Below are 14,408 nucleotides of genomic sequence, written 5' to 3' on the forward strand. Positions count from 1 at the left end.
AGCAGTAAAGAGGCGACCAACTCCATATTAATGCCCATGATTTTGGAATGAGATGTTCGACAAGGTGTCCACATACTTTTGGTCATGTAGTGTATCTCTAAGGATAATAATGAATAAGATTATCTGGTCAGATCCCAGATCAGTACTCCTACTCTGAGATGCTTTGTAGATACAGGTCCAGGGTTCAAACAAACTACAATGCACAGACATCGCATTGCATTTGACTTTTAAAAAGGTTATGTTCGACTAAAAGCAATTTCTGCACAGTGCTGTTTGTTTTAATCCCGGGCTGTGCGGTTATTGCTCTACCCATTATACACTAATCAATTACTTAATGAATTCATTGAGTGTTCAGCAAGAGTGAAGACAAAATATGTATTTGTTCACACTGCAGTAAATAAAGACAAAGCACATACATCTCCACTTTAATTTTCTGTTTTCTACATCAAGCTGCACCAGTGTCCAAAATGAACATTTTCATACTGTGGCGTAAAAATGTTTTTTTTTTGCTACAATATGTTTTCATTACAAGTTCATATACAGAGGGGGACATTTTTTATTTGGGATCCATCTATTCTCAAATGGTAAATAAAAAGCTCCATGAATCACACAACAGAAAGATGGTTGGGGGGGGGGGGGGGGGGATGGAATATTTAATAGCGAACATTTGTTTTCACAAATTTGACAGTCAGTGCCAAACAGTTAGTCCAAAGCCCCTCTCAGAAGTTTATGAAATGGGGGGGCCTTGTGGTACAGTAGTAAATGTACTGTCCCTGTAAAACACAGACAAGTCAAGAAACTAAATTAGCATTGCAGGGCACTCAGTGTATACACACACACAAACCAGTGCTGTATTCAGATCCTCAGATTTAAAATTAAATACTGAATTCATAGGTGTAGATTAAATAAATCGAGCCTTGGAATAAAGAATGCAAATTTACAGTAAATGACACAAAACGTGTGTATATTTTTTTTACAGGCACATTGAGGACAAAAGAAGACTGTTTACCATGTCCTCATGTCTTCAGCGAATCATCCAAGCTGTGAAAGATGGCCGAACATTGCAGTGCACTTCAAATGACAAGATTCGAAGCCAGCCATCCTCTGTGCCACGAAGCAGCAGAGAACAATGTGACAGAAACACAAATGTGTAGATATTAACCAGTGCAAAACATTATATATATATATATTTTTTTAGACATGGTGTGTGTAATCATGGCTCTCCGGGATACCAAAAACAACAATCACTATTCTGCCTCAAAAAGATATCCACAGGTAAAAAGATATCCACAGGTAAAAACATGAAAGGCAATCGCAACCAAAAATTACCTAAAAGAAAAAAAACATGAAGTGTATCATCCCCCACTATCATTTACCTAGCTCTAATATCCCCCCCTCCCATCTCCATCTTTCAGGGCTTTAATCTTCACAAAAACTTACTCAAAATGAATTAACCATTTCTTCATCACAATACCTGTGATAATAACGCCTCGACAAAATAAAATAAAATGGGTCCGTTTGGTATTTATCGTCTAGTTTAGCGGTAGAAACCGGCCTCTTGCGAAGAGATTTTGTGGTGAGAGAAGGCTGTTGCCTCTCCCCAGCTGACAAGGTTGGCGCTATGGCTGCATCAGGCGCGACTGGCAGAACTGGGCAGTGGGGGCCCATCACTCGTCCGAACCAGCAGAGCGCTTCTGTGTCCGCTTGCGGGGAGATCGTCTGGGGGAAGCCTTGTCTGGGGAAACGACAGGAGAGGTTTAGGGAAGGTTTGCAGGTGGTGTCCTTTTTAGATGTCACTCTTTGGATCATATTATTTTTGCATAGGCACAGTCTAAAATCAACACATAGCCGCAGCTTGTAGATCTGTAAGAATTGGATGAGTTATGGTAGAAACTCCACATAGGCAACTATGGTGATTAGGTCTATATCAAATTGACCCTTTCAGACCTATGAGGAGTGTCTCTATGGACTGAGATCAGGGACCATAGCCAATTGATTGACCATAGATGCTACAACAGAGACTAAGATGAATCAATGATTGAGATATCAGTGCTTCTGAATATGCTAATTGAATTCACTGTTGAGTCAAACAGATGCGTTCTTTAGTACTACAACTAGAGCAAACTTAACATTTAGCTAAACTACTACCGCTCACTCCTGAGAGAAAGGGAAGCCTCACCTCGCCGACTCTGCACTGAAGACACAAGGAAACAAGGAGAGAGAGAAAAGAGAATGAACCCATGCCCAGAGAGAGAACAGGTAGTTTTGAAACACCAGCCAAACAGAGAGAATTCTAGAAAAGTTAAATATCCCCAAAGTTGACAACAGGCATCTATGGAAACATTGCAACGTTACATAGCTGACAGCAGTTGGTGAACTAGAGGGGATTGCACAATAGAGGAGCATGTAGGCTATAGAAAGAGGACCACAGCAAGGACGGGGCATAGCAGCTAGGATGTGCTTACACTTCAGTCCTCTTAAAAGCTTTTCATTTGACACTTGTGGTGGCATATTTCTGCATTACCAAATGAGGAGAGTTACAAACTTCACACGCCAGTCAGAGTTATACTTAAACGACATCTTTAATAATAAGAGCTTTGCAATAGCAATTTGACTTTCAATGATGCACCATTTCTAATGAACCATTGGGAGTGACTACAGAAAATTACAAAGATCTTTTATAGCCAAGATACACCCCTCTCAACCTACATGACAAACCACAGATCTTAGGAACTCTTCACAAAGGGCCTTTATAATTGAGAAAGGAGTATCCCTTAGCCAGATAACATTCGCTATAAATTATTGCTCAGTTTGGTCCATAAGACGAGGTTCTAATCTCGTTCCTGGTACTTCATAGCATAGAACCATTACCTCATCCAATCTGGAATGCTCTTTAGGTTTTATCACCCAAAGACAGCATAAATCTCCTCGGTCAGTGCCATCTCATAGAGGCCCATCCTCAGTGGAACACACACACAATAGTTATATCTATTCTGTCGAATAAAACAACTATTATAACGTAATCTTACAAGCATTATAACGTAATCTTACAAGCATTATAACGTAATCTTACAAGCATTATAACGTAATCTTACAAGCATTATAACGTAATCTTGCAATTTTCTACGACACACTGTAGCTTAAAAAAAAAAAATCCCATGCACTTATGCAGCCCAATCTAAGATATACCCATATATTTCACTTTACACTGTTAGTAACCTAGGCTCAGCTGTTGAAGGTGCTGGCACCCCGGTGGCTAATGGCTAGCATGAACAGCTAGCTCCCCTGTGGCTACTAGCTAGCATAATGTCCTGTGGCTAATGGCTAGCATAAAACAGTTAGTTCCCCTGTGGCTACTAGCTAGCATAATGTTGGATGAGTGAGTGGTGAGGTGGGAACTTACTGATCTGGTTAAGGGTCTCCTGGGGAATCCAGCTCATGTCCACATCGTTGTGGCTAGAAGTGCCCATCTCCACCTTGGCAGCTGGCCGCCTCCTCTGCACGGGGTGGGGGAGAACACAAGAGTGACTGAACCGTTGAGGAAGCCACGAAACTTATACTTTCACTAGACTTCTACATAAACAAAACCCTAAAATTGTCTTGCAAACTATTAACTCTTTATCCCCCTCAGTCTTCTAAAATGTTCTAGTGTGGGTTAGACACTTGAACTTTCTCAAAACACAATCCCCAAAACCCATCTTCCACACACATGGCCTTTTCTCCCCTAGGCCTTTTATTCATGTTGTTGTAGTTGTAGTAGTAGTAGTAGTAGAGCATACATCCATTTTGCCCTCATTCTTGCTTTTCAACGAAATAGCTGAAACTGAACCCGCCTCTTTCCCTGTCTACCTCCATGTTCCTCAGAAAAGTAGTGGTACTAGCTCGAATCCTTTTCTGACTCTCACTGTGTTCAACCTGAAAAAAGGACATTGACTCATCAACTGACAATCATCTGAACTGGGAGAATCCCACTGTTGAATGTGAAGAGGCATCTCCTAATTCCTTTCTCTCTGGACTGCTCATCTACCAACATTCTATGGAAATCTCATCATGGTGCATTGCTTCAGCAAAGCTACCGAAAGTACATATCTTCCGGTCTTCGTATCCCTCTCGAAAAAACGAGGAAAGAACACACATAAACAAAGGAAAAATATGCTTAAAGGTGCACTACGCAGAAATCGCTCAGCCACTTCCTGGTTGCTAAAATTCTAACAGTTCACGTAATTTCAGTTTGTGACAAATAAAAGCAAGTAGCAGTAGTGTTGGAAATCATTGTACCATCTAAACTGATGTGAAATACATTGTCCATAACCAAAAAGATTGTATTTTCAGCTGGTGTTCAAAACCGAAAGTAGAAGACGCAAAAACAAAACTTAAGAATGGGAAGCATAGAAAAAGTGCACATACAACAGATCTACCGCTTCTTAGACCTGCTTTCAATGAGAATGACAGAACTACAACTAATTTCTATCTGAATTTGGTCAGGTCACCCAAAAAGTTACATAGTGCGGCTTTAATTAATTATTCTTCTGCATTCAGTGGCGTCGGCTTTGTAGCTTTACCTTTCTGGACTCTAGCAGCTGATGAAGGCCTACCACCACCAGCAGACCCAAACCAGACAGGAACACATACATGAAGATCCTAGAGATACAGAAAACAGAGAGGAGTTAAGACACCTGGTGTGGCGGCTGTTTGTTTGGCAGCCATCCCCAATAGAGTGGTTTCATTTAGCCCTTCTGAACGTCTTCCAACACAGGGCTAGCCCATCTAGTCTCACTTACGTCTCTCCGTCCAGTCCGTCCTCTCTCTCTGTGATGGTCACAGTCTGGTTGAACACAGCATCCTGGAACAAGTTACCCTGAGAGAGGCGCAAGGGAGAGGCTCAGATATCACCTCTAGCTAGTGAACTATCATTCATCTTTCCCCATTTCATATGAAAGTGCAACCTCACAAGCAAAGGAAAGACTTCAGCCACACACCACTATATAAAATGAATGAAAGAAGCTTCACAGCTATAAGTTGTTATATCTCAACACTTGCCAAGAGAAAGGAAACTGAAAAACAACACCCATGACCATTCTTGATAGTCTTTTTCACAAATGATTGCCTATCACAAAATGGCTGACTAATCACAGACAAGAGCCAAGGCCCACTTACGTTGCTGTCCTTGTAGTTGAGGTTGATAACCAGGCCGAAGGGGCGCCCACCCATGGGCTCGGCGGGGATGAAAGAGTACTCAAATGTGGCCTGGCGCCCGGCAGGCACCACTATTCCCAGCTGCAGGGCTGTGAAGTTCTGGATGTAAAACTGGAAGTCCTGCGGGTAGCGGAAGGATGCGTCCAGCGACTCCACCACAAAGTTGTCGCTGCCTTTGTTGGTGAAGCCCATCAGGAACTTCACAATGTCGTTAGCTGGGAAGTCTGAAGGCAAAAGACAGGAGAAAGTGCAACAGAAGAGTAGGAGTGTTGGCTTTCAGGTGAATTTGAAGCACACAGGCTTGTCAAAATCAGATGAATTCCTTTTCATTCAAGTAATTGAGCAGACATTTGTTCAGTGCCATGTGCAATAAATGAGGTTGAAACATATATCCTAAGCATCGTAGCTAAGTCAATCCATCTACAAATACAAGTCATAGTCTGTGAAAACAAGCAGTTCAAAACAATCATGAGGAAATGATGTGCAAAATTCAACATGCAGATATGTTGAGACGAGCCCTAGTCTGTGCTCATACTCCTACCATCTCCCTTGACGAAGAGGATGGTGGTGTCAGCATTGGGGGAGGCTTTCACATCTCCTCCTACGGCTTCCTCCTCTTCCTCTTTTTCTTCCGTCTAAAATATACAAAAGAGACATTGCGTTTATTTCTTTTACACAAAAAAAGCCTAGGGAGGCAGACAAAAGTAGCCTAACCTCTTACCAATTCCGTATTTTCATCATCTTCAACTTCGGCCTCGTCATCCTCATCCTCTGCGTTCACGTCATCATCCACAGCATCTTCATCAGCTGCCTCCTCGTCCTCAGTAGCATCCTGAGCTGCCACCAATGGCCCTGCATTGATTGTAAGGAAATACCTCCGACTTAAAATCTAACTAACTTAGAGAAGTCACTGAGTCAAAATGAATCCTATTATTATGTTCACATCACCACACCTACCATGGCTGCAGAAAGGGCGTTTAGCTACATAGCTAATATCTTATCAAGGGACTAAAACTGAGGTTGAACAAATCTTGTGTTCATTACAGTCACAGGTTTTAGGCCTAGCAAAAGTCATTGAATTATCAAATGACTCATATCGCAAGCTTCTAATGTTGAACCACTCAAGCAAAACACTGCTGGCTACAATGTCAGAACAACAGATACGATTTTCAGGCTTTGACAAAAATAGAGGGCTGCTTGTCCCATGTTGAAATCATGGTTTTTGATGTGAATTGAGTGACAGGAGATGAAGACTAGGCATAGAATGGTGAAGAGGAGGAGTCTACAGTGTCTAGAAGCGACTTCACTATACATTGTTTGGATTCAGGTTCACTCAAACATCATTTTAAGCGTTGTTTTAATATTGGCAAATACAGCTGATTTTGGGTTTATATATGGATTCGCTCTCAAATATTTGTCATCTGATGTATTAGTTTCCGTCTGAATCATTTAATCAAAACTTTGCTGGCAGCTCCTGATATCAGGGCATAAAAACTATAATCGGTGTCCTGAATTAGTCTAGTGTTCATGTGCGCCAAGCTATATTCTGTCAGAGTTTGTTTTCCCTGGATAAACTAGCTGAACTATGCTAGTTTTTCATCCTCATTGCCAAACTTCATAAATACTGCACTCTCAACTTCAAAACTCCTTTGCTAGTTATACAATCATGTAAATAAGACATTTTCTAGAAAGAAACTTAAATGATTTGTCTGTGGAATAGTCATGACTGGTTCAAGCCATCTGTCGTGTCGTCAGACAATGGTGGCAAAGGATATCATTGCTACTTAAGTTCAGTTTGGAGATGCACCAGCGTCATTGGCGTAGGGTTAGCTGGACGTTTCTGACTGGTCTTGGAACTGTGAAAACGGGCAGCCTTTCCCCTCTTGGCTCGATGGGATATATAGTGATTTTGTCAACATAGCCAGATATGTACAAAGTCTTGTACCTTTAACCTTTTTAATCTGACTACTGTATTTGTTGACTAAATCAGACTATTAATTTACTGAACAAAAATATAAAATGCAACATGTAAAGTGTTGGTCCACTTTTGTCAACAAATGCAGAAAAAGCTAATTTCTCTCAAATTTGGTGAACAAATTGATTTACATCCCTGTTAATGAGCATTTCTCCTTTGCCAAGATAATCCATCCATTTGTCAGGTGTGGCATATCAAGAAGCTCATTAAACAGCAGAATCATTACACGGGTGCACCTTGCGCTAGGGACAATAAAAGCCACTAAAATGTGCAGTTGGGTCACCCAACGCCACAGATGTCTCAAGTTAAGGGAGTGTGCAATTGGCATGATGACTGCAGGAATGTTGTAACGTAATGTTAATTTCTCTACCATATGCCGCAGCCGTCGTTTAAGAGAATTTGGTAGTACGTCCAACTGGCCTCACAACCGCAGATCACGTGTATGGTGTTGTGTGGGCAAGCAGTTTGCGGATGTGAACGTTGGTGGCAATATGGTTATTGGATGGGCAGGCATAAGCTATGGACAAGAAAACAATTGCATTTTATCGATGGCAATTTGAATGCACAGAGATACCGTGACGAGATCCTGAGGCCCATTGTCATGCCATTCATCTGCCGCCATCAGCTCATTATTCAGCATGATAACGCAGGACCCCATGCTGCAAGGATCTGTACACAATTCCTGGAAGCTGAAAATGTTGCAGTTCTTCCATGGCCTGTATACTCAGACATGTCATCCATTGAGCATGTTTGGGATGCTCTGGATCAACATTTAAGAACGCGTGTTCCAGTTCCCAACAATATCCAGTAACTTAGCACAGCCAATGAAGAGTGGGGCAACATTCCACAGGCCACAATCAACAGCCTGATCAACTCTAAGTGAAGGAGATGTGTCGCGCTGCATGAGGCAAATGGTGGTCACACCAGATACTGGCTGGTTCTGATCCATGCCCTCCCTACCTTTTTGTTAAAGGTATATGTGACCAACGGATGCATATCGGTATTCCCATGTGAAATCCATAGATTAGGGCCTAATTAATGTATTTCAATTGACTTATTGCCTTATATAAACTAACTCATTGAAATCTTTGAAAATGTTGCGTTTCTAATTGTGTTCATTATCGACAACGTTAACTACTAGCTAGCACTAGTACTAACGTTAACTAGCAGTACTAGCTAGCACTAGTACTAACGTTAGCTAGTAGTACTAGCTAGACACATTCCACCAAAGAGCACACGGACAGATAGTTAGCTAGATTAAACAGACAATCAGCACAACAGAAATAAACTTAACTAGGTGATGGTGTAGATAATAAGTTGCTAATTTGTTAGCAACCTAGATAGCTGGCTACATGAATGACAGCTAGCAGCAAGCTGGCTGGTAAGGACACGTCAGTCTAGTTACTGTAGATACCGTAGCTTCCACTTTTGACTGAGCAAGAATCTATTATATTACATTTGAAATGAATAGGTACTAAAACGTGTAGCCAGTATCGAAACCGATAAAACGATTATTTGAGAAGGACAGTAGCTACAATGCCGTACTAGCAGAAAATAATATTTACACATGTCAAAATGCGCATGGGACACTGTCAGACAGTGGCCTTCCATAAAGCTAACGTTAGCTGTAATAGCCAAGGCTGTTTCAATTCAGCTAGTCAACCTAATTCCAGTTCGATAGACTCACCTTTCATGATAATCGTTGCCGGGAAAGCTAGTAATACTAGCAAAAGCAGTTTAGGTAGAAATGTCATCATTTTGATGTGAAATCAGTAAGCCTCCTTCACTATGAAACGTAGTGATTCCCTGAAGCCTAGCTGCTACTGCTACTACTTCTTCTTCTTCTTCTTCAATTAGGTTTAACGGCGGTTGGCATCCAACAAACGTTGCATTACTGCCACCTACTAGACTCGAGTACAACTTTTCTTGAAAAAAAAATAAAATAAACAAATACCCTACCATCTAACACTACACAAACAAACAAAAATTATTCCACTATTTAAATATATTTAGTCCTACCTCAGGCCATCAACCTGAAAGGATGGGACACCACTACCACCCGAGTGGCGCAGTGGTCTAAGGCAATGCATCTCAGTGCTAGAGGTGTCACTACAGACCCTGGTTTGATTCCAGGCTGTACCACAAGCCCAGCGTTATCCGGGTTAGGGTTTGGCCAGGGTAGGCCATCATTGTAAATAAGAATTTGTTCTTAACTGACTTGCCTGGTTAAAAAAATAAAACTCTGATGTCAAGTCTCGCACACCCAAATACCTCTCTGCAGCTGCCACCACAACCTCAATTTTCTGCGACTTATGTTCCATCCCTGCAGTACAGTTGATAACCATTGCTATAAATGGTAAAAATCCAATTTTACTGAAACATAAACTCAGCAAAAAAAGGATCTTCCCTTTATTAGGACCCTGTCTTTCAAAAATAATTTGTTCAAAATGTCAAAATAACTTCACAGATCTTCATTGTAAAGGGTTTAAACACTGTTTCCCATGCTTGTTCAATGAACCATAAACAATTAATGAACATGCATCTGTGGAACGGTCATTAAGACACAAACAGCTTACGGACGGTAGGCAATTAAGGTCACAGTTATGAAAACTTAGGACACTAAAGAGGCCTTTCTACTGACTCTGAAAAACACCAAAAGAAAGATGCCTAGGGTCCCTGCTCATCTACGTGAACGTGACTTAGGCATGCTGCAAGGAGGCATTCGGACTGCAGATGTGGCCAGGGCAATAAATTGCAATGTCTGTACTGTGAGATGCCTAAGACAGCGCTACAGGGAGACAGGATGGACAGCTGATCGTCCTCACTGTGGCAGACCACGTGTAACAACACCTGCACAGGATCGGTACATCCGAACATCACACCTGCGGAACAGGTACAGGATGGCAACAACAACTGCCCGAGTTACACCAGGAAGGCACAGTCTCTCCATCAGTGCTCAGACTGTCCGCAATAGGCTGAGAGAGGCTGGACTGAGGGCTTGTAGGCCTGTTGTAAGGCAGGTCCTCACCAGACATCACCGGAAACAATGTCGCCTATGTGCACAAACCCACTGTCGCTGGACCAGACAGGACTGGCAAAAAGTGCTCTTCACTAATGAGTCCTGGTTTTGTCTCACCAGGGGTGATGGTCGGATTTATCGTCGAAGGAATGAGCGTTACACCAAGGCCTGTACTCTGGAGCGGGATCGATTTGGAGGTGGAGGGTCCGTCATGGTCTGGGGCGGTGTGTCACAGCATCATCGGACTGAGCTTGTTGTCATTGCAGGCAATCTCAACGCTGTGCGTTACTGGGAAGACATCCTCCTCCCTCATGTGGTACCCTTCCTGCAGGCTCATCCTGACATGACCCTCCAGCATGACAATGCCACCAGCCATACTTCATGGCTATCACAGTATTCTGAGTGATACACCATCCCGTCTGGTTTGCGCTTAGTGTGACTATCATTTGTTTTTCAACAGGACACCTCCAGGCTGTGTAAGGGCTATTTGACCAAGAAGGAGAGTGCTGGAGTGCTGCATCAGATGACCTGGCCTCCACAATCACCCGACTTCAACCCAATTGAGATGGTTTTGGATGAGTTGGACTGCAGTGAAGGAAAAGCAGCCAACAAGTGCTCAGCATATGTGGGAACTCCTTCAAGACTGTTGGAAAAGCATTCGGGGAAGCGGTTTGAGAGAATGCCAAGAGTGTGCAAAGTTGTCATCAAGGCAAAGGGTGGCTACTTTGAAGAATCTCAGATATTTGTTTGACACTGTTAGTTATTACATGATTCCATATGTGTTATTTCATAGTTTTGATGTCTTCACCATTATTCTACAATATGGAAAATAGTAAAAATAAAGAAAAACCCTTGAATGAGTAGGTTTGTCCAAACTTTTGACTGGTACTGTATACACATCGTCATCACATCTGAAGGGATTTACCTGAATTTACTTTTTGTGAGAGAAAGTGGATAGATATCTTCATTTTGTAAGCCTATATTTCTTTAAAACAAATGAATACATTACATTTCCGATCAAATAGTACACGGAGGCATTTAGATGTGTGACTTGACCTTTATAGTACACTTCCGGGTTGTAAAGTGGAAGTGAAGTAAGACGGTGTTCAAAGGAGAATGAGTCAAGAAAGACATCTTTCTCTGCATGTCTTCAAAAACAGTTATTTCTGCAGTCACAGTGTTTCACAGCTGTCGTCCACTTAAACAGCCTAGGGAGAAAGAGGATGTAGTGAGAGATGGATCATTTGCTCAAATGTATGATGGGAGGGATAATGGATGAATGAATAGGCCTACAGACCTCAACAAAGTCCTCTTCAATGAATTCAGCCTCCTCAAGTTCTTCTGCTTCTTCCTCCATACTGTCTTTGGTGCATGGAGATCCTTTCTGATCCTCTTTAATCACATATTCCACTTCATCGTCTATCTCTCCTCCTTTCAATGTTTTATGCAATTTCTCCAGGCTGGCACCAAAGTTCCAGATGGCTTGGTTCCTGCTTGCATCAGTCTTACCCGGACTGTAGACTTCGGTCTCTAGTTGTCTTAGAAGATGGCACACTTGAGCCACACCTGGCCCCTCTGAACTCAATGGAAGCTGCATCTCAAAGCACAGATCCCCTCCGCTCCCTTTGAGATGTAGGTAAAGACTGTAGTCTGCTATAGAGTTGCTGTAGAGCTTCACCTTCTCACCCACCCCCTTCTCATGCAGAGAGCCTTTCTCCTCCACCGATTTTGGAGGCTGCATAGCACATTCCTCACTTCCCTCACCTCCCTTATTTCCATGGCCCAGCAATGACCTCCTCTCCCCTTCCTCCACGAACGGTAGCATCCTCCCAGGCTTCCTACTCCGCTTGTTCTGGCAATCCACCAGACACCTATCCTTCTCCCGGCAGGCCTTTCTCAGCCTGTCGGTGGTGAGAGCCAGGACACAGTTGGACTCTCTCAGGTCGTGGATCTCCTGGTCCTTGTGGCGGCGGCTCTCCCTGGCCAGCCTGAGGCCTATCTCGCTGACCTCGGCTCTCTCTAGCAAGTCCGACTCCATGTTCCTCAGCTGGGCATTCTCCAACTCCAGCCGACTCAGCGCCCGTTCGTACTCGGCCAGACAGTGGCTCACCTGGCGCAGGTGGGCGATTTCATCCGACACGTACAGAAGCTCACTCCACAGGAAATGCTGCACGCTGTGTTTGGATTGGTCATTGCCAGGGACAGGGTCATGAACAGGGGCATGGCAAACCAAATCTATCACAGTCGTTTGCATCTGTGGACAGTTTATTGGGTTGAAAGATATAAAGACCTACTTATCTAGGCTACTGAGGAATGACCACTTTCTAGCTCATGAAGTAAATCAGGTGATTAGACTGATGAGAAAACAAAAGGACTGAGAACATATAGAAAACGAAAAGGAACGTTTGCTATTGAACAAGTCAAGCTAGTTCCTCCCTGTTTCAGGTTTTCTTCTGTTTGACGCCTATACCACTAACCCTAGCTTCCGGTCCACATCCCGGTTCAACCCTAACCCTAACTTCATGCCCACATCCCGGTTCAACTCTAACCCTACCTCCATCTACAACTCTAACCCTAGCTCCATCCACAACTCTAACCCTAGCTTCATGTCCACATACTGGTTCAACTCTAACCCTAGCTCCAACCACAACCCTGACCCTAGCTTCATGTCCACATACTGGTTCAACTCTAACCCTAGCTCCAACCACAACCCTGACCCTAGCTTCATGTCCACATCCTGGTTCAACTCTAACCCTAGCTCCAACCACAACCCTGACCCTAGCTTCAGGTCCACATCCTGGTTCAACTCTAACCCTAGCTCCAACCACAACCCTGACCCTAGCTTCAGGTCCACATCCTGGTTCAACTCTAACCCTAGCTCCAACCACAACCCTGACCCTAGCTTCAGGTCCACATCCTGGTTCAACTCTAATCTTAGCCTCAACCACAACCCTGACCCTAGCTTCAGGTCCACATCCCGGTTCAACCCTAACCCTAGCCTCAACCACAACCCTAGCTTCATAGCTTCTACTCCCAGACCATCAGGCTGCTGAATAGTCACTAGGCAGCTACCTGCTCTTCCTGTCCTCCTCCTGCCCCGACTTCCTACCCCCCCCCCCCAATTACATGTGCGTCCCTGTACATGTGACTAATAAACAATCTATCTATCTATGACCACATCCCAGTTCAACCCTAAACCTAGCCTCAACCACAACCAAATCAAAATCAAACCAAACCAAATCACCACAACCCTAACCCTAGCCCCATGTCCACATCCTGGTACAATCAATATGGTTCCTAAATAACATATAAACTTACGGGTGAGGATGAAGCCATCTCAGGTTGTGTTTGAGTAGTAACAGCGTGATTCCCATTTATTGGAATGTTCCGCCCCCGGTGGACACATTGTGAGTCTGTGATTGGTTCATTTGGAGGTGCCGATGATAGGTGCTGGCCTAGGTAGTCCACAGGATCGGTTTGGTCTAGGTCCATTCCGTTATACAGTTCAATTACAAGTGTATCAGGGTCTTTTACGTGTTAGTCCAATTACACACTGAGTCCCTCACTCACTGTCCTTTTAGACCTGATGAGAGTCCACCCAGAATTACCTGATACATAAGACATGATTTGTTCTGGATATTTTCATGTAAAATTTGTATGGATTTTTTTTAACCAAAATTGATTGAAACATTAGGTCAATATTGAAATTATTGCTGAGATGATCAAATGGGGGTAGGTGAGTTGTGCTATATTTATGGAAAATAAACATGCACTATTTAATAATCTAAACAAGTAATGAATTCAGGTTGTGAATTTTTTGGATAATAAATCCTTACAACTTGGCCTATCATTGACATGATTTCATCATAACTGTCATCTCTATTTTCTACAGTAGTAATGCATTTCCTACCTGTTGCTCCCATGTACATAAACGTATGGCCTAGAAAGTATGATGCAATGTTGCTGGATGTCATTGTGATGCGTCAATTATGATGCATCATCAGTGCCTGCTGTGATCTTTGCACTTAGCTGTCAATATACTAGATATATAATAAGTCATGCTACAACCAACATTTATACACAATAACCTTAAACAAATGGTGGTATTGTTAAATGTAATACACTGACCATGTATAATCCTCTGTAGCTTGTCAAAGGTGTTTAAATGAACCAATTACAAAATCATTGTCGACAAAGCGTTTTTATTTTTCTCGTGAC

At 42.8% G+C, this 14,408-nt stretch overlaps 1 protein-coding gene across 3 annotated transcripts; it reads right to left on the reverse strand.

Moving 5' to 3' along the window:
- Window positions 1–398: 398 nt before the first annotated feature.
- Window positions 399–9,033, reverse strand: LOC120027731 (translocon-associated protein subunit alpha-like). 3 transcript variants are annotated; one of them, XR_005473336.1, is made up of 10 exons: window positions 8,859–9,033; window positions 5,918–6,048; window positions 5,738–5,831; window positions 5,158–5,420; window positions 4,782–4,858; window positions 4,563–4,641; window positions 3,404–3,497; window positions 2,180–2,194; window positions 1,010–1,735; window positions 399–773 (listed from the first exon to the last, which is right to left on the reverse strand). XR_005473336.1 is itself a non-coding variant. In XM_038972729.1 (9 exons), the coding sequence occupies exons 1-9, from the start codon at window positions 8,926–8,928 to the stop codon at window positions 1,668–1,670; spliced, it is 891 nt and encodes a 296-aa protein (XP_038828657.1). In that variant the 5' UTR covers window positions 8,929–9,033; the 3' UTR covers window positions 410–1,667. The 3 variants fall into 3 exon arrangements, 2 of the variants coding, with proteins under 2 accessions (XP_038828657.1, XP_038828659.1); XM_038972729.1 differs by having other exon boundaries at window positions 410–1,735; XM_038972731.1 differs by lacking the exon at window positions 2,180–2,194 and having other exon boundaries at window positions 410–1,735; window positions 8,859–9,032.
- Between the last annotated feature and the right edge of the window lie 5,375 nt (window positions 9,034–14,408).

Source organism: Salvelinus namaycush, chromosome 33 (genome assembly GCF_016432855.1).
Source record: "Salvelinus namaycush isolate Seneca chromosome 33, SaNama_1.0, whole genome shotgun sequence".
NCBI lineage: Eukaryota > Metazoa > Chordata > Actinopteri > Salmoniformes > Salmonidae > Salvelinus > Salvelinus namaycush.

What these genes read in the sequence shown, in the direction of transcription:
- LOC120027731 (XM_038972729.1), bottom strand. Translation starts at nt 8,928, where the DNA reads ATGATGACATTTCTACCTAAACTGCTTTTGCTAGTATTACTAGCTTTC. An exon ending in GACGGACTGGACGGAGAGAC is followed by an intron (nt 4,642 to 4,781) that starts GTAAGTGAGACT and finishes CTGTATCTCTAG; the next exon opens with GATCTTCATGTATGTGTTCC. An exon ending in AGCTGCTAGAGTCCAGAAAG is followed by an intron (nt 3,498 to 4,562) that starts GTAAAGCTACAA and finishes CACCCCGTGCAG; the next exon opens with AGGAGGCGGCCAGCTGCCAA.